The sequence below is a fragment of the Entamoeba invadens genome (genome assembly GCF_000330505.1).
Source record: "Entamoeba invadens IP1 unplaced genomic scaffold scaff_1105074726713, whole genome shotgun sequence".
In the NCBI taxonomy this organism is placed as follows: domain Eukaryota; phylum Evosea; order Mastigamoebida; family Endamoebidae; genus Entamoeba; species Entamoeba invadens.
Window position 1 is genome coordinate 337,526 of NW_004443770.1, and position 18,706 is coordinate 356,231.

At 34.1% G+C, this 18,706-nt stretch overlaps 11 protein-coding genes across 11 annotated transcripts; 4 read left to right on the forward strand and 7 right to left on the reverse strand.

The window, feature by feature from the left end:
• Window positions 1-59: 59 nt before the first annotated feature.
• EIN_430160 (alpha-amylase, putative) lies at window positions 60-1,901 on the reverse strand (the record flags this gene model as incomplete). The annotated part of the gene is made up of 1 exon (XM_004261943.1): window positions 60-1,901. The coding sequence occupies one exon, from the start codon at window positions 1,899-1,901 to the stop codon at window positions 60-62; it is 1,842 nt and encodes a 613-aa protein (XP_004261991.1).
• Window positions 1,902-2,639: 738 nt separating this feature from the next.
• On the forward strand, window positions 2,640-3,911 carry EIN_430170 (protein phosphatase 1K, putative; the record flags this gene model as incomplete). Its single annotated transcript, XM_004261944.1, has 3 exons — window positions 2,640-2,927; window positions 3,011-3,630; window positions 3,779-3,911. The coding sequence occupies 3 exons, from the start codon at window positions 2,640-2,642 to the stop codon at window positions 3,909-3,911; spliced, it is 1,041 nt and encodes a 346-aa protein (XP_004261992.1).
• Window positions 3,912-4,639: 728 nt separating this feature from the next.
• Window positions 4,640-5,377, reverse strand: EIN_430180 (hypothetical protein; the record flags this gene model as incomplete). The annotated part of the gene is made up of 1 exon (XM_004261945.1): window positions 4,640-5,377. The coding sequence occupies one exon, from the start codon at window positions 5,375-5,377 to the stop codon at window positions 4,640-4,642; it is 738 nt and encodes a 245-aa protein (XP_004261993.1).
• Window positions 5,378-7,321: 1,944 nt separating this feature from the next.
• EIN_430190 (hypothetical protein) lies at window positions 7,322-8,934 on the reverse strand (the record flags this gene model as incomplete). The annotated part of the gene is made up of 2 exons (XM_004261946.1): window positions 7,322-8,612; window positions 8,798-8,934. The coding sequence occupies 2 exons, from the start codon at window positions 8,932-8,934 to the stop codon at window positions 7,322-7,324; spliced, it is 1,428 nt and encodes a 475-aa protein (XP_004261994.1).
• A 540-nt stretch (window positions 8,935-9,474) lies between these two features.
• On the forward strand, window positions 9,475-10,512 carry EIN_430200 (hypothetical protein; the record flags this gene model as incomplete). The annotated part of the gene is made up of 1 exon (XM_004261947.1): window positions 9,475-10,512. The coding sequence occupies one exon, from the start codon at window positions 9,475-9,477 to the stop codon at window positions 10,510-10,512; it is 1,038 nt and encodes a 345-aa protein (XP_004261995.1).
• Window positions 10,513-10,581: 69 nt separating this feature from the next.
• EIN_430210 (hypothetical protein) lies at window positions 10,582-12,072 on the reverse strand (the record flags this gene model as incomplete). The annotated part of the gene is made up of 1 exon (XM_004261948.1): window positions 10,582-12,072. The coding sequence occupies one exon, from the start codon at window positions 12,070-12,072 to the stop codon at window positions 10,582-10,584; it is 1,491 nt and encodes a 496-aa protein (XP_004261996.1).
• Window positions 12,073-12,480: 408 nt separating this feature from the next.
• Window positions 12,481-14,136, forward strand: EIN_430220 (hypothetical protein; the record flags this gene model as incomplete). The annotated part of the gene is made up of 1 exon (XM_004261949.1): window positions 12,481-14,136. The coding sequence occupies one exon, from the start codon at window positions 12,481-12,483 to the stop codon at window positions 14,134-14,136; it is 1,656 nt and encodes a 551-aa protein (XP_004261997.1).
• An 886-nt stretch (window positions 14,137-15,022) lies between these two features.
• Window positions 15,023-15,385, reverse strand: EIN_430230 (hypothetical protein; the record flags this gene model as incomplete). Its single annotated transcript, XM_004261950.1, has 1 exon — window positions 15,023-15,385. The coding sequence occupies one exon, from the start codon at window positions 15,383-15,385 to the stop codon at window positions 15,023-15,025; it is 363 nt and encodes a 120-aa protein (XP_004261998.1).
• Window positions 15,386-15,495: 110 nt separating this feature from the next.
• On the reverse strand, window positions 15,496-15,870 carry EIN_430240 (hypothetical protein; the record flags this gene model as incomplete). Its single annotated transcript, XM_004261951.1, has 2 exons — window positions 15,496-15,642; window positions 15,682-15,870. The coding sequence occupies 2 exons, from the start codon at window positions 15,868-15,870 to the stop codon at window positions 15,496-15,498; spliced, it is 336 nt and encodes a 111-aa protein (XP_004261999.1).
• Window positions 15,871-16,378: 508 nt separating this feature from the next.
• Window positions 16,379-16,971, reverse strand: EIN_430250 (hypothetical protein; the record flags this gene model as incomplete). Its single annotated transcript, XM_004261952.1, has 2 exons — window positions 16,379-16,774; window positions 16,855-16,971. 2 exons carry the CDS (start codon window positions 16,969-16,971, stop codon window positions 16,379-16,381), a joined length of 513 nt encoding a protein of 170 aa, XP_004262000.1.
• A 727-nt stretch (window positions 16,972-17,698) lies between these two features.
• EIN_430260 (Rho GTPase, putative) lies at window positions 17,699-18,585 on the forward strand (the record flags this gene model as incomplete). The annotated part of the gene is made up of 4 exons (XM_004261953.1): window positions 17,699-17,877; window positions 18,027-18,034; window positions 18,110-18,127; window positions 18,176-18,585. 4 exons carry the CDS (start codon window positions 17,699-17,701, stop codon window positions 18,583-18,585), a joined length of 615 nt encoding a protein of 204 aa, XP_004262001.1.
• Window positions 18,586-18,706: the final 121 nt, after the last annotated feature.

Below are 18,706 nucleotides of genomic sequence, written 5' to 3' on the forward strand. Positions count from 1 at the left end.
TTTTATTTTTATTCCTGCAATTGACTTACTTAAAACCATCGAAAAATCTTAAAAATAAATTACTCTTTGATACCAAGTTCTTTCGATGTTATTGGAGTTAACCCCATCCATCCTCTCATGGCATTGATAACATCTACATCTCGATGTGTTCGGGTATAGTCACTGCCTCTCCATCCTTCTACTGTGTATCCAGAAGCATCAGCAACATAAGCATCTCTCTTTGGAATCGATTTGCAACTGCCACAATAACTTCCAGTGCACAAAGAACAGTCAGAAAGTCCATCAGGGAATCCATCATTTCCATTCAATCCATCAACAAGGGTGAATGAAGATAATAACAAGCGATGTGTCCAATTTCTGTCTGTTCTTGAAAATAATTGGACTTCAAAGTTTCTGTGTCTGTTAATGTCTTTCTCTTTAACTAAAACTGAGCCAGCGTCATGCATATCACGCGATGAACTTCCTGGCTTCTGTTGGTCGTGGTCATCATTTTCTATAACAAGTCTCTCCCATGCAATCGTCCCTTCACACTTTCCCCATTCACTCGGATACCAACTCTGCCAGATCTTCACCTTCATAATGTCGCTCTCACTCAATCCATCCTTCTGAAGTTGCTCAGTCAGATATTCGGTGTACTCATAGTTGTTATTATTACATATTAACATATCGGCCTCACCCCCAGTAATCACTTCAAGATATGCCATGAAGTCGTCCGGTAAAGCCCCACCCATGTACATCTTCACTTTAGCAAAGATAGCTGCAATATCATCGGGACAAATGTGCTTGGCAGCATCCATACGAATACCAGAAGCACCCGCTCCCAAGTTCTCGACTATCCAAGTCGCTATTCTGTCTCTGACATAATCATCCTCAGTGGCCAAATCAGTCAAACCAGAGAGATATCCCGAATTTAACAAAAATCCATCATTCCAAGAACTGAGTGCTTTTTCACAGTGGAAGTGTAATGGGCCATAAGCAGCACCAGGATATTCAGCGGTGTTGATTTTACCAGTGTACTTGTCTGTGCCATATGTAAATCCTAATGTATAATACGGCGAGTTGGTAAAGGACTGTTTTGGTCCCCAGAATGTCCCTCCATTGCAGTGATTCAACACATCATTTCCTCCACCAGACATGTGATTCAAGACCATGTCGTTGTACACTAAGACATTTGCAGCTCGGCACTTCTTGACCATCTCTCTATATTGTGCACGAGTCCCCATACGCGAAGTCAACTTGTAAGCGACGGGTTGGTAGACCCAATACCACGGATTCAATAAATTGTCTTGTGGTTGGTCAAATGAAAGAACTGCATCTTGTGGGGGATACACTTTCACTGCAAGCCACCCAGCTTTGCCCATGAACTCACACTCCTTTCCAATATCTTCAAATGGCCATCCAAACATCTCGACGATACCACCCTTCTGTCCTTTTTGATAGTTAGATGGTAAATTGGCTGCTGGAATACTCCAGACGAAGTCGAGGGGTTCCAAGTTGATGTATTCAGTCTCTTCGTTGTCCATATGTACAATCACTTTAATCTTCAAGTCCTCAGTTGGGAGTGTCTCTTTAGAGACTTGGTACACTTCAGAGTCTGAGGCGACACCATTGTATTCGTATGTGATCTTTTTGATGTTATATTTTGGATTCACTGTTGGAACTACTGTGACAATCGCTGCCGTTCTTTCAGTGGAAGTGTATTGAACTCGAGCATACCCAACTACATGGGAGTATCCCTGATAACTTGCATACCAATCTGGGCTGCCACGTGGCGGCGTTTGCCATCTTGATTCCTCTGCAGATGCTTTCATTGATATGTCGTTGCTGGAACAAGAGAACTGTCCATTGTTTGAGCTGCATGAATATGCCAGTATACATGAAATCAGTAATAAAAAGTACATTGACTGTATTGAATATCGGAATTCCCTTTTTATTCAAAAATTTCGAAACGGAGTTTTCTAAAGAATTTTTTGTGCAAAAAAAGTTAATAAGTTATTATTATTATAATTTGAATTTATTATTCAAACTTTTTTGCAAAAGATATGTTCGTCAAGAAAAAAATTTCGTTCCAAAATTTCACAGATTTTTTTTTCATATTTTTGTGATTTGAATTAAAACATAATAAAAAATATATATATTTATGATAGTTAACTTTTAGTTGTTTTTTTCTGAGTCATTATAATAAAAAAATTATTATTAAATTAATAATTTTATTTTGTTTTTTTTACAAATTTATACAATAATAATATTTAATATAATATGATTTAAATTGTATATAATACAAATGAAAAAAAAAACTCAATTTTTTCCTCAACAAAACGATTTTATAAATTAATTTTTTTTGTCGACAAAAAACAGTATTTCAAATGATAGTAAAAAACTACAAATTATAGTTTTCACAATTTCAAACAGAAAACGTTACTTAAAATCTTTCAAAAAACACCTCAGATGACACAAATTCCCTAAGATTATATTTTTATCCAACATCGTTCCAAAAATGACAAAAAATGATCCACCATGATAGCTTCAAATACCCATGAATTTCGGGAAATCCTCCAAAAGTCTTCCCAAAAAGAGACGTTTCCATTTTTCAAGTTCTTTCGTAACTTCCAGCTGAAAACCCAAAATCGAACACCTTGATGTCTGCTCCACTAGTCCAAAGTCCTCCGTTGACAACAACCATAACACTTTCACAGGCTAGTACACAAACGCCACAGAAACTTCACAAACGCGCTCGTTCCATCGAAAATCGTAAAAACTCGTTTTACGCACAAGACCGTCCCGTCTTTTTGGACAAGCGATTGTTTTCCACTAACGTCCAACTCCCAAAGTTGTCGTCGACATATACTTTACACAAGCACGGAAGACCAGAGAAAGTCCAAACGGGCCAGAGCTTCTCTAGCACGGAGGTCGACCCCCTCCTTCACGTTTGTTCGACGTCCTTTTATAGTATTATTTATAATAAAAACAACTATATGGTATAGAGTTTGTTTTTTGCACTCACGCCAAGAATTTGATCTATAAGTGTGGAAGGCACAACTGTGGGACGTCGCAAACGATCGGGAAGCGTACGACGATGGAAGACATGTTGATTGTAGTAGGTGGTCTATTTCCGTCGATTGATTATTACGCGGTTTTTGACGGTCACAATGGGGACCAAGCCTCTGCAATTGCGGCGTGTAATTTGCAGAGGAAGTTGTGTGCGGACTTGGTCAAGGGTGAGGGATGTGCGGAACACTTGAAACGAGCTTTTAGTGAGTTACATGAAGAGGTCTGTCAACAGACGGAGAGTGGGACAACGGCGTCAGTTGTAATAGTTCGGGAGAGTGATGTAGTGTTCAGTTTGATAGGCGACTCTCCGGTATATATTCTGAGTGAACACAAAATTAAACGAATTGGGAAGGATCACAAACCAGAAGACATCGAGGAGAATCTGAAAATAATGAGAAACGGTGGGAAAGTGACTAACTGCGGCGGAGTGCTGAGGGTCAACGAGAAAATAGCAATCACTCGGTCAATCGGGGATAAAGCACTCCACCCACCGTTAAGCTGTGAACCGGATTATTTCAGTGTACCGATTCAAAACATTCAAAAGATATTAATCGCTTCTGATGGTATTGCGGTGTTGTCGTTTGTTACTCTATTATAGTATATTATAATTTAGAATATACTATTCACATATGATCTATTCTATAGTTATATTGTTGTATAATATTCAATAGAATATTATACAATGTACTATATAGTAATAATAATAGTTATAAGTATTAATGAATAGAGAATGTGCACTAGAACAAATCATGAATGACACACTACAACCAGAAGAAATCTCCCGGGTTATTCGAAACATCGCTTATGAGAAAGACAGTGGAGATAATATATCTGTAATTGTGATTGACCTTACGTCATAAAACCATAAAGTGTAATCGAATTGTGCGTCTATGTTATTTGTCGAGATAAAAATATTCTGTGTTCGCGTCACTTCGTTAAAGAAAAAATAGAGGGTGAGACGATAGTAATCAATCATGTGTAATTGAGGAATGAAGAACATCTTTGTATTTATGGAGATATTAAGTACCTTTATATTAAACTAGTTAACTTATTATATTTAAAACAATTAATAACATTTTAAATAACATTTAGACAGTTATAATAATAATTATTAAATAAACAAATATAAATTGTTATTAGAAATATATCATATACAATAGTAAATTTTAGTTACAAATATTAATAATTGAATAACATACAATATAGTATATGTAATAATTCAGGATCGTTAAACTTGAGTAAAAAATAAAACTGGAACTCTTTCTAATAAACATCAAATAAAAAAAATAAAAGATTTGATAAAAATAGAAACTAATAAATAACAAATGGGGTAAAAAAAATAATCAAAGTTGGTTATTTAAAACTACAAAAATATACATTTGATTTTTTTATACAAATACAAAATCAATTATTTTGAACACAAATTTTGGAATTATTTTTTTAATTAAATTTCTAATAAACAAAACTGTTATTTAATTTTAACTTCAATCAAATATGTATCTTTTAACTGTCATATTATAAACAATTATAATATATTACCATATTATAGTATTTTTGTCGTGATAACAAAATTAATAAACAATTTACATTAGTTTGATTCTTTAAAGAACCATTGCGAATATTCTTGGGAGTATGTTCCCACTGTTGTTGGTTTAAAAGCGGACAATGCTTGATTGAATTCTGTCGGACTTTTCTGGATTCGTTCTCTAAGACTTTCACTTCTTAAGTCTGAACTTTCACTCTCGACGTGTAACTCGTTGCCGAAGAGGTTAGTCTCAGTGCAACTTTCTTGAGTATTAGAGACCTCTCTAAAGAGATTCATGATTTCCGTGTCATAAGCTGGAATTTCCACAAATGAGCGTTGCGAACATCTTGAGTGTGTTTTTCGAGCTAATATAGTTGCTGTGACCTTTCTTCCAAACTCATTCACGCCGTTCTTATTAAGTGGGCCGATCTCTTTGTATATCTTTAATTTCAGCGTCTTCACCGCGTTTGTCCGTTTGGCAAGTTTGAATTTCTGTCCTGCAATTTCCTTTGAGATGGCATTAAATATAGCAACTTCTTTGTCTCGTCTTTTGTTCTTGTCTAAAGACGACGGGAAGTTGTATTGGGCCTGAACGACTTCATTGACATCGACTCCATTAATTAAAGAAGAATGGATGCTAAGATGCGCAAGTGTATTCTTCGACTTCTTTGATGGCAACTTGATGGTCATCGCATTGCCAGCACATACATACAACCCAATGACACAAGCATTAGAAAGACGTTCGCGGTCGACAGACAAATTTCTGTTAATTGACTGAAGCTTGACTTGTGTTTGTTGCATAGAAGTGTATGCTATTCAGTTCCGAGTCGCCTTTTATTCTCAAAACTTATTTCTTATTTATTGGCCACTTTGGTGTGTCATCAAATTTGCAGATTTTTTCGTTGCTTTTGCAGCATTTCCGCCCAACTTTTTTTTTCAAAGTTTTTTACGCATTTTTGAATGCAAAAAAGTGTGTTTTCCCGCACTCTTCCATAAACATCCACTGTCGGGTATATATAGAAGTTTTTGGTTTGTACGGTTCCATTTGCACACCAAAGAAAACCGAAATGCGCTGTTAAAAAAACTCTTAACAGAATATTTTTCAGCAAGGAAGAAAGAACGCGCTATTTCCGGCGCAAAAAGAATCGAAAAGATCGATCGAACATGAATTATGGTGCAGTTTCCAAGTTTGTTTTCGGTCATCCTTGAAATATAATTTGAGGGCGTCTCCCGCTATTTTTCGATCATCGTGGCTGAAATATGATGGGTCTTTTCCACTCACTTCCATTTTTGCCAAACTTCTGAAAAAAAAACACTGAAGTCTCTAATCGTAAATAACCCTATATTTCTGTATTTGCTTTACCTTTTGTTCGTGCAAAAGAGTTGAATTTAACCACGTGGTGACATGATAATAATCTCAAACTGACTTCTTTTTATAATGTGAATTATTTATATATATAGAAAACGACTCGTTTTCTATGAATAGGCTTTTTTGCTTGTCTTGCAAAATAAACAAATCGAAAAGATGTAGAATAACCCAATGTTTTCAGGAACATTGGGTGTTGCATGTTTTTACCCTTCAAAAAAAAAAATTTAAAATAGCTTTGAAAAAAAGTGCACATTTTCTGTTTTTTTTATAGCAAAGCAACTATCAGCATTACTTCGGGCATTTTTATGATTCCGTTTTATTTGTGGGGCCTTAAAACGGATTGGCATTTTATAGAAATTGTTTTTGTGGTTTCTGTTCGCACTTTTGGGTCTGTCTGATGTCAATAATACTTGATCTAGTTTAAACGGGAATAATATTAAAAAAGTCGATGTTTTCCCACACTTCCAAAAAAAGACAAGAAAAACCCAAAATTCCAAAATTTCGATGTTTTGTAGTTATCGAAAATAACTTGGTCATTTTTAAACCTAAGCAAATCAGAAACTTGGTGTTAATGCAGAAGTTGTTTATCTTAACAAATAAATTATTAAAAACAATTAAAAACAATTAGTATTTAATTATAAAAAAAAGTTTTTATTAATTAAAAAGTAAATATATTTTTAATATTTTTATTTAAAATTAAAAACTATGAGAAAGAAGAATTTAAGAATTATTTTAAATCAACACGACTACCTATAACAATGAAAAAGTTATAATTTAAATATGGTAAAATAATACACATTTAATACAAATAAATTGGTTTAATTCCGTTAAAAATGCTTAGAAGACAAATAATAAAAAAAACACACGAACAAATTTTCATTAATTAGAATTAATCTTTGGGTAAAAACACAGTTGTTTGACTATTTTTTGCCTAATATCAGTATATATAAAATGTTTTTTTAATAGTTTTGAACCAAATAAAAAATTGTTGATCTTCAACTTAATGAGTGTCATTAACCAATATATCAAAAAGACACACTTAATCTCAAGTTCATTATTTTAATTTTAAAAATCTCCTTATATTGAATTATTTTTTCTAATTTTTTTAACTTGGTGTTTAAATTAACAAAATAGGTATATGTAATTATTATTACATAATTGTTTCGAAGCCTTTAGCATTATAAAAAGTTTATTCATTTCAATAAAAAATTTCGTGTCTTCTATTCCAATTGTTTGTCAACCATTTTGAAAAAACAAACCTTACACATTTTTATACTCACCGATCCTTTATTTCTGTAAGATATAAATTTATTTCCACTTAAAAACGTACCAAAACACACCACAGAAGTAACAAAGACAGAAACAATCAGTTTCACTTACTTTTTTGCTTTCTTTTTTCCCTTTTTTGAGGTTTTAGTCTGTTCCCACCCTTCGTCGTCATCAGTATGTCCACTTGGGTAAGGGGTAGGTACGTGCACTTCTTGTTCTTTAGGTTTAGCCTCTTGTGGGATCGGCTGTTTGACTTCTGTCGCAGTCTTCTCGACTATTTCCTCTTTACTTTGTGTCTGGACTTGTTGTACCTCCGCTTGGGTCTGAGGCATAACTGGGGCTTGTAGAGTATCTTGTGTGTGCGCTACCTTTCTCACGTCTCCCCAATCGGGTTCAGCGACGTCTGCGTTTTGATAGTTTGACTTTTTATAAGCGCCACCTCTTTTATATCCGCCTCTTTGATCTTTTCCGTCGTGTTGTTCTCTTCCCTGTTGATCGCCATATCTTCTCTCTCGATTATTTCGGTCGCCATATCTATTATTTCTATCCCCTCTCTCACCACCATATCCTCGTTCTCGGTTGTTTCTATCACCATAACCTCTTCTTTCTTGTCTCTCCGGTTGTTGTTGACTCTCGACCTTCTCCTCTTTCTTCTCAACTACAACTTCTTCCTTTTTCACACTTTCAATTGGTTGTTCCGGTTTCTCTATTGGTGTCGTCGCTTGTGCCTCAGGCGCTTTGACCTCTTTTTCTTCAGAGAATTTTGGAGTGTACTTGTGGCTTTGGTACTTGCGATCTTCATATTGCGAACCCTGTTTGCGATCATCTCTCCCGTATTCGTCACGCTTCTGATATCCTCCATATCGCCCTCCTTCACGTCTTTCTTCATTGCGGTCTCTTCCTCCATCTCTACGATCATCTCTTCGGTAATAAGAACCTCCATTGCGGTCTCCACCTTCTCTTCTATCATCTCTCTTTTCCCGTTGTGCTCCACCTTCAGTTCTTTCTTCATTGCGATCTCTGCCACCTTCTCTTCTCCCGTCTCTGCGTTCTTGGTTCTCCTTTCTCTCTTGATAACTTCGTCCATCATCTCGGCGGTCACCACCGCGACGGCCATCTCTTCTCGGCTTATCCCCGTCTTGTCTTGGCTTTGGGGAAAACGGTTTCTGCTCGTCACGAGCAGGTACTGGAGACACAGTGACTACAACGTCACCAACTGTGTTCCCATCAAGGCATCTCACACGAGTCATCACCTCAGAACTTTCAAAGTCAGCATAGCACTTCCCAGTACGACCCACCCGAATACCTCGAGGTTTCACATCAATGCTTTCTAATAAATCTTTCACCATCCACTGTTCGAGTGGTTGGTTAGGGTTCCAAAACATCAACACAAAATCGCTATTATTTAGTATTTATATATTAATTGCGTTGTATCCAGTAATTGTATTTACTTATTGAGAGTATAGTGAGTGTACACCAATCCTCTCAAACAATGTATTATTATTGTTATTGAAACACAAAAGTTGTATAAATAGAAATACCCTAGTTGAATTTTCAACTTGTTGGTTTGAGTGATAACAAACGATTCTCCGTATTTAACTTTGTAATACTCCGACTCTTGCGGTTTTTGTTTTTCGTCTTGAACGTCCGCCTTTGGTTGGTCGACGGGAACTTCGCTCGTCACAGCCATATCTGCCCATGAATGTTGTGTTGATGCCATTTAGGTTTCTGTATTAAAAGTTCCAGATGGTTAAAAATAGAAGACCTGTTTTTCGATGATGTTCTCCTCACAAATGGGAAATTCCGCTAAAACAATTCTTTCTAAAGCATCTACGAAGTTTTTTTATTACCACACCTGACCCATAGATTTTTGCTCATGATTTGTTCAAAAAACAAAAAATCTTTTGTTTTGTTTTTGATAGTGTTTTGAATAATTATATTAATAATTCAACTATAAAACTAATATAGTTTTTTTATTGTTGTTGTTTTCGGTTAATTTTATTATAAAAAAATTATTCTTTGATTATAGTTTTTTGATAACAAAACAATTATTAGATATTATAACTATTAAGTTTAATTTATTTTAATTAATAATTTACTAATTTATTAATATTAGTATTAGTATCATTATTGTTATAAAAGAAGTCATTAAAAGTTTTCATTACTATCATTACTAAAATATTATAATAATTTTATTATATCAATCTACTATTTCATTCAAAAACCAATTCGATTTTTTTAATAACTGAAAAAATGAAACATGAGCCATCAAGTTGTCGTAAACAAACTGGAGAACTATGGTACAATATATTTCGGTACAACTGCAGTCGGCGATTTAGAAGACAACTCAAAGAAGACAAATGTAATCCAACAGACTAATAAAAACGCCGAGTTACTTTTAAAAGAAACAGAAGAAAAACTTCAAAGTGTTCTTGAGCAAAAAGAGGTACTCAAAACAAGGGTTTTTGAATTAAAACAAGCTAACGAAGAGCTTCTCCATTTGCTCCAACAAAAAGTGCCCCAAAAGGCTGAGAAATCCGAAGTGAAAACTGAGGATGTGTTTGAACCAAAACTTGTTGAGTGTATTATGAAGAACACGGAAGACGATCACAACACTCATATGCATCAAATGGAAGTCGAAGAAGATGGCTGTTCTGAAAATGTGTGTCTTCCAGAGCCTGGAAAATGTTCTTCTGAATTATTTGAGGCTTTTCAACAGATCTCGAAGTTGACTGCGCAACAAGACAACCCGCCACTTGTTGATCTTTCCAATATGTTGGTAGGCAATTTAAATCAGTCTGAATTAGACATGTTATGCAAATGGTCCAACAAACAGACTCTTCATGTTCTTTTCAAAAGCACAGAGACTAAATTTACACGAGAAAATTGTCTTAAACTCTTCAACAACTCACACGATTTAATAATTTTAATAGAAACGCAGAGTGGAGAGATTTTTGGGAGTTACCACCACGACTTACCACAAACATATGGCGTGTGGGTTACTGATCCAAGACACTTTGTCTTTTCACTTCGTAACTTACAAGATGTGCCTGGTAAGTATGACGCCGAGCCAACAAACAAATACTCATTAATGATCGCAGACTTTATAGATGATGATGACGAATTGAAGACTCCTGTCCTAGAAGTTGGTTACTTCTATTCTCTGACGTTTGAGGAGATGTGTTCGTTCAATCCATCCTTCAAAACGTCGTACAAAAACACTCCAAAAGGCGGCGTCGACTTTATACTGAAAAATTCGGCGTCTGCGCCTGTCAAAACCATCTGGGTTTTGCAGTGAACTAAAACCAATCAATCAACTTGAGTTACTTTGTTCTATTTCTTTCTTTGTTCTTAATTAATTTTATAATTAATTAAATGCAATCAATGGACAGTCTTCTATAGTCGGGTGTAAGTCAAAGATCGTGTTATAATCATCAACGCTTTCTAACTTATGGCAGCACGAGATGGTGAGCGACTGCAATGATGACGGAAAAGATAAGTGACGCACTTTAAACCCTCTGATATCCATCTTGACCAACTTCGTTAAGAACTCTAAATTCGCTATAGCAACACAATGCCCAAACCACCGTAAGTCTAATACCTCAACTGCTGGTGGTAACACAATTTCAGTGTCTATGAACTGTCTTAATGTCAACATTGTAACACTATTCGGTATCTCGCCAAGGTCACTCATGCGTTTGGTGAAGCAGTCCACACTCAACTCTTTGAGTGAAGTCGGTAACGCAACTTTCCGCACAACAAATTGTGTTGCAGACAAGTCAAGTGACACCAACTGTGTGAATAAAGAGAAGTCAAACGACTTTTGGAGGGTCGGGGGTTCCTCCTTGTACACCAAACTGTTGACCGTTGATGGGGTTTTGATCGTCACAAGTTGTCCTCTTGAAAACACGTTTTGTGCTGAGTGGATTTCAACGACATGGCTACACTTCACAAAGTGCGGGAAGTACTTTTGAGTGAAGACAGTGTATGACATCTTCTTCCCAGCAAGTCGATGCGACACAAAATCGACAACTTCACTGCTTAATATCACATTGTCTGCCAAGTGTGGTATCGTCGTTGGGTGGATGTGTTGCTTGAGATAAAATGTTATATCCTTCATACTCTCCATATACCCAAACGTCTTTTGTGTGTAATTGGCTACGTTAGGGGTCACCACCTTCTTACAAAACGGTCCCAATGCCTTCAAAAAGTCTAAAACAATTTGTGGGAGGGGAAGGGGCGCTCCAACAACTCTGCAAAAGTCGTTCGGAACACTTTTCCAAAATTTGGTCTCGGGGTCTTCCGCGAATTCTGGAGAAGACAAGGGTTTCTTAAATACTGTTGGTAATAAGTCATAACACAAAGTCAGTTTCTCTAAGTTGGAAAAAGGCTTCAGAGAAACAAGACATTTCGTCGGGAGAAAAACACGGAGAGACCTAACTTTGTGTTTTTGAGGTTCGAAGGAGTCTCGCATCATCTCGTCGAAGTCCGGATCGATGGCTGGGACGATGGAAACGTCTTTATAATTTTCCGAGTCACTTGCACTGTCAGAATATTCAGTATCCACGTCATTAGTCTTTTCGTCATTTACGATGGGATATGAAACGCTGATATTTTCGGAGCCAATGTGCACATCCATGAAGCGGATGTGAGAAAAGTTGAGTTGGAAATTGTCAGTTAAGTCTCCGGAAACATAGATTGCTTTGGGTGTTAAGTTTTGGAATGATGAGGAAAATAGATACGGAGAGTGCACTAAAATATGACTCAGTCTTTTGTTGATGAAGGATATCTTCTTTATATCGGAAATTGATAAAAATTCCAAAACACAATAGACGTGAAGCGGGGAAAGTGTTGTCATTGGTTTTTGGTGATCGAGATTTTGTAATCTATTGAAAATAGTTTATTTTTTTATTTTTTTTTAGTTTATCACTTTTTAAAAGTTGTTGTGAAAAAAAACTTTGAAGTATAAATATCTTAAAGATATTAAATCTAGATTAGAGGTTTTTATTATATTAAAAAGTGGAATAGTTTATATACTATTTAGAAATAAAAAAACACATTCGATTTTTTTGTTAATTAAAAATCGAAAAAAAACATAAAATTCTACCCCCAAAAACAAGAAAAAAATTGTTCTTGTTATATCGGCAATACTATTCACAAGAATTTATAACTCTTTTGATAAGTATTTGAAATGTTACCGATAAATAGATTTATTTGAAAAGAAATGAAAAAACGAATTAACTTTTCAACTCAAAATATTGAATACATGTTCTTGCTAATTCTTTTAATATCCATTGCATCGTCTTTTTACACCATCAAAGATGGAAAGATCATTGATGAATCAACACAAAAAGAGTTTCACGTGAAAGGGATTGGGTTTACAAACAATTGTTATGACACTTATTGGTATGAACACCCCAAAATGGACCACACCAACGAGAGTTACTCAGACGTTTTCTCTCGTGGCTTTAATTCGGTTCGTTTTTACATGAATTCAAAAGTCTTTCAAGCAGACGATTATTCCATTCGACCAACAGCTTGGCCGTGGCTAGACAATGAAATATCCCAAGCCAAGAAAGCACATATCAAATTAATTTTGAATATGCATCTCAATCAAGAGGGGTATGCCTCTCAAGGAAAAATATTTACTCCTGGTGTATCTCAGAACCAGTTTTTCAACCTCTGGGCACTTATTGCAGAACATTGCAAAGACGAAGAAACTGTTTTAGGATTCGGTCTGATCAACGAGCCAAATATACAGTTTGACACAAACGCTCAGACGACTCTTCAAACGTACCAAGACTTCATTGAAACCACAGTCAAGGGCATTAGACAGACAGACAACAATCACTTGATCTTTTTAGAGACGGTTGGGTTCTTGAATGGAGATGGATCTTCATATAAGGAATATGGTAACTTATTTACTATAAATGATAGTAAAACGGTGTATGAATCACACTACTATTCCCCAATAGACTATACACACCAGAATGCATCCTTTAATTCACAATTTAGTTCAATTCCAGCGATTCAGTACAGTGAAGAAAATTACTTCACTGAAGGAAAGAGAGTGTGGAAGAAGTGCCTGAACACGCAAAGCTACGACACAAATAAACAGAACACTTGGCAGAAGTTGAGCGCAACATTGAAAGTTGAAGGGTTTGATACTAATGAGTACTTCATCTATTTTTGGGCAAGCAATATGAAAAGCGGGTACGCCCTCTTTGACGACTTCACAATAACAGAGAAGGACGGAGAAAGTGTTGTGTGGACAAAGAAGTACGATTTTAATAGTAAAGTGCTTATCAATTACTGGAGCAGTCCATATAGTGGGTCACAAGAGTATAGTACTAATGAGGGAAGAGATGGCTCTGGAGCGTATAAAGTTAGTGGAGTGACGTCGACTGCCCAAGTTGAAATTAAGGAATTCTTCTACCCAACGAGCGGAAGAACTTACACGATAGAAGGATATGTCTATGGCACTGAATTGAACACAGACGTTAGTTTACAAGTGCGAATGAACTTTGAGACTGTCGATTACATCCACAAATTTGATAAAGAGTATCTTGAGCATTGTTTACAGACCGTGTTGAAATTTCAGAGTGACAAGAATGTGCCTATATATATTGGAGAGTTCGGAATTACAAAATACTGTTTTTGGGATAGACAAGGCGAAAAATATGTCGAAGATTTCTTGGACATCTGCGAAAAACACAACTTGAACTTTAATTATCACGATTACCATGACGATAACTTCGGATTGTACCAGACTGGGTCATATTCGGAAATTGGCGATTTAAATAAACAACTCGATGATGTGTTTCAAACTAAATTACCAAATATGTGGAAATCGGATGAAGAAAACAGTAGTTCTGTCGGATTGCTGGTGCTCTTTGGTGTTATGATGTTACTAGTTTTATAGACACCAATAAATTAAGGTCTTTTTGGGCATTTTTATAACGGACATATTATCTTTTTTAAACACTTATTAATATTTTTTATTAAATTTTAAATTATGTTTATTGTTTAAAAACATACTAGAATAGTTACTTTCCTAAATAACAATATTATATAAGTATAGTTTAATCATGTTTAGTTAATTATTAAAAAGATTTAATTTTTTGAATAAAAAAATAATTTTAAGTTTTTTATTATAAACAATAAAATGTCATATGTTAAAATTGATAAATATATAACTATTTTAATTATAATAAAATGGTTTTTGGTTTTAATAAAAATTCAAATAGAAATAATGAAAAAATGAAAAATTTAGACAACGAACTAAAGAATATAATAAAATGATTGCAAAAAACATTGTGCGGTTGATTGTGTTTTCGTTGCCACTAATTACACACTCGTTTCTACGTTTGTATCGCTGTTTTTAAACCTTGGTTTGATATTATTATAATGGTGTATATTGTTGTTTAAAGTGGTGAATAACACTAAAGAAAAGAGCGGTGCTTGAACAATATGATGTTAGTGTTGTATGAAAAAGAAGGTTCTTATGACTCGTCATATCCATTGATCACATTGTTTTGTACGGAAGTCGTTGTGTGTTTATTCTTGCCATTAATCGGGAAGCTGAGTGATACATTTACTTTGTCTTTTGGAAAAAGAAAGGTTGTGTTGGCGTCTGCCTCGTTATTGTCGTTCATTGTATTTTCAATGTTTCTCGTGGATTACTTTGTTCCTTCGATTGTCACCAAGTGCATCATCTCTTTTTTAATAGCAATTGTACTTCCAATTCTCACAACTTTTGTGCGAATAATCGTCTTGGACAACTTCCCAGAATTATCGATGTTTCAAGCTCAGATATTACTTAAAGTGCCACAATGCGTTTGTTCCATCATAACTTCCCTTTTCACTATTTTCATCGACGATGTTCCGTTCGCCAATTTGCTCTTAACCACAATTTGTATTGTCGTCGCACCAATTCCCTTTTTACTTTTTTGTAAATTGTTCAATGAACGCGAGGAGTCACAGAGAACATACTTTAACACGATCAAACACGACTTTTCGATCTGGTGTGGGAGTGGGTATCCCAAAAACATTCGGATCCTGTCCATCGTCTTATTCTTTGGTGTTCTGTCAACGTGTTGTTTGGACTTCAATGACTTTTCACAAAAGCGGATGGAAATTTCGCCTTCTAATCTTGTTTGTTCTAATATCATTATTATAGTAAATGATGTATTAACTTATAATATCATAAATTAAAATGAGTTGGATGACTCATTTTAATTTACATTTATAGAAGACGATAATTAATAAATTATATATTGAGTCAATAGAAGACAAACTCATACTTCACGATTATATCAAATCTGTTTGTTGCTGTGATGTTAGTGATAGCTTCACTTCTTTCCAAAAAAGTCGACACAATTAATATGTATATGACAACGCTATTTGTTATGTTCAGTCCACTGCTTTCCTACTTCCTTTTTAATTTTGTTGACAAAGAATTACCAACGCCAGAGAGAACACTCTTCTTATTTAACACAACGATTGTATCTCTCCACACCACGGTTGCATTTTCTAATGCATTGGCGCTTGCCTTTGCGTTCTCATATTTACAGACGGCGGTCAAGCAGTACTCGTATGGTTTCTTTGGGTGCGTGTTGTCATCAATCTCTTTATTCGGAAACGTAATTTCAATCATATTTACGTCTCACATATCATATACACACGTCTTGGACTACACACCGATTATTTCATTTGTAAGTTGTGCGGTGTCTTTCGCTGTTCTTATTTGGGGCCGCCGCATTCTTATGTTCTCCTATTCCAATTCAATCCCAAGATTTGATGTATGACAACCTTACCATATTTAAATTATATTTGTACCATTTATTTTATTACCTTTAGTATATAGAATAGAATCTATATTCTAATCTATATACTATAGAATAGAATCTTTAGAATATTTATTTTTTTATAACTTTTACTATAATAAGTTATAAAAAATATTTTTTTATAAAATTTATTATTTTTAATTTGTAAAAAAAATAAAGTCTTTCAAAGACAAAATTGGCTCTGATGTAATAAATAATTAATTTCTAAAAATAAATAGTTAAACAAATAATAAAAAAATTAAATATAAATGGTATCTCACATTTGTTGCAATCTATAACGAGAAGTGCGGAATGAAGACAAAGTAAAGTCACAATGAATTACAGCTCCTCATCGTCGATCAAGAAACCTATAATGTCCTTCTTCTTATAGCTCCCCTTCTTGACAAACTTTTCTATGATAAGTGTGTTGAGTTTAATATCAAACGAATTCAACAAATTTGCAAATCCTGTGAGTCTTGCTTGTTCCATGAAGGATTTTTCATCATTGATATCCTCCGCAACATTGGCAAATAGTCCTTGTTTGATAGCCTCGGGCGCGATTTTAAAAAATTCCTTTGCTCCTTTTTCTTTGACGAGATTTGTGAGTTTGTGTATCATTGCAAGTCTCGTATTTTTCTTCTTTTCTCCAAAGAGCGTTTCGCACACCTCTCTCAAGGTTGTCACTTTGAGATCGTCAAACATCACGACGATTCCTTCCTCTTCAATTTTTTTCATCTCATTTGTTATTAATTTTATTTTTTGTAAAAAGTTATTAAAAAGTTATTAAAAATAGTAAAAAAGAAAAAATGACAAACTAGAATCGCACATAATAAATCGGAGTCGTCTGGTAACTCTGCTTTTGGGGAAAATGTCTCTATCATCATTTGAAGGGTCGAAATGTCTTGTTTGCTTAGTACGTCTTCGGTTTTCATATGTTTTTGGAAGTTATGACTTTTTTGTTTTTAAAAAAAGTTTATCTCTTTTCGGTTGTATAAAATGTTTTTCTCTTTTTATATTTTTGTGATTTGCTTTTTTTTCGTTTTCGAAGATTTTTCTTGGTATTTAATTAATTAATAGTATATTATAATTATATCTATAAATTATTAATTTTTGTTCAAGCGAATTATTGAATTAAATACTTCAAATTTTTTAATTTAACACTTAAAAATTAAAAACAAATCGGGATTATTTTCCTAAAATAATACTGACAATTCTAATAAATTATAGTTTAAATTAAGTTTTTGAATGGTTACAAAAATACAAATAATAATTCTATTAATAAGTAATTATAATAAAAAAGGTCTTTAATTATTAAGAATGAAACAGCAGTCTTATTACGCACAAAAAACGGGAAATATTAGCTGTAATTTCATTTCTGATTTTTTTTGCTTTCTTTACTTTTCTTTTGTTTTTTCCAAAATACATTTCTAATATTTTAACGTTGTTATGCCGAGATCAATCAATTTAATAACAGTTCGATTTTATATGGAAATATTGTTGTAATTAAAATTTATTATAAATATATTACAAATAAACCATATTTATAGTACTAAACTATAATAAGCCACACCAGCAAACAAAAATGATTTTGTTTTTCGACGATTAAAGCGTTCATTTCCAAACAAACGTGTCGAATAAAAAAATCAGAAAGTTCATTTGATGTCGACAGAAGAGAAGCCACTTCAAGTTGTGATAATCGGGGAAGGCTCAGTTGGTAAGAGTTCGTTATGCCTGATGTTTGTGAAGGGGGAGTTCAACATTGAGTATAACCCAACCATTGAAGAAACATATCCAACTGAAGTGAATGTCGATGGTAAAGTTGTTAAGATGTCGATAGTGTTTGTTATACTATAATATAATAATATGGATGGAGTGAATATATATTTAATAATATATATATAATAATATTATTATTTAATAATAATAATATAATATATATATTATATACAATCTAATTTAAATAGTAATGAATACTACTAATAACTAGAGATACAGGTTTGTACTATAAGTGTATATACTTACTATTAAACTAATGTAATTTATGTTAAACTATTAAATAATAATAAATAGCTGGGCAAGAAGAATATGGTTTGTGTTAGTAAATAAGAATTAAACGATGATAGATTGACATACTAGTGTCGTTGCGAGACCAATTTTACGTGAAAGGCGACGCATTTATTTTGGTATATTCCATTGACAATTTAAACTCATTTCATTCGTTAAATATTCACTATGAAACAATAGCGGGCCTTCGAAAAGGGAAAAAAATGGCTGTAGTTCTTGTTGGTAACAAATGTGATTTAGAGGCCCAGCGGGCCATTCAAAAATCCGACTTACAGCAGCTGTCAGAGAAGTTTAATAATGCCCCCTATTATGAAACATCCGCTCAAAATAATATCAATGTAAAAGAAGTCTTTGAAACGATAGCAAGAGAGACTTTGAAAAACGCGGCCGAAGAGGCTGCAACACAGACAAAGACGATTCAAAGTAATCATCCCAGTCAAGTGACGGAATCTGAAAGAGGTGGGTGTTGTTACATCCTTTAATTCTCATTGAATAGTTTATTTAATTGTTTTTAGATAGTAAATAGAATTACTGTGTTTATTTTAGAACTAATCTTTTGTAATAATAATATAATATAATATAATATAATATATATATATATAT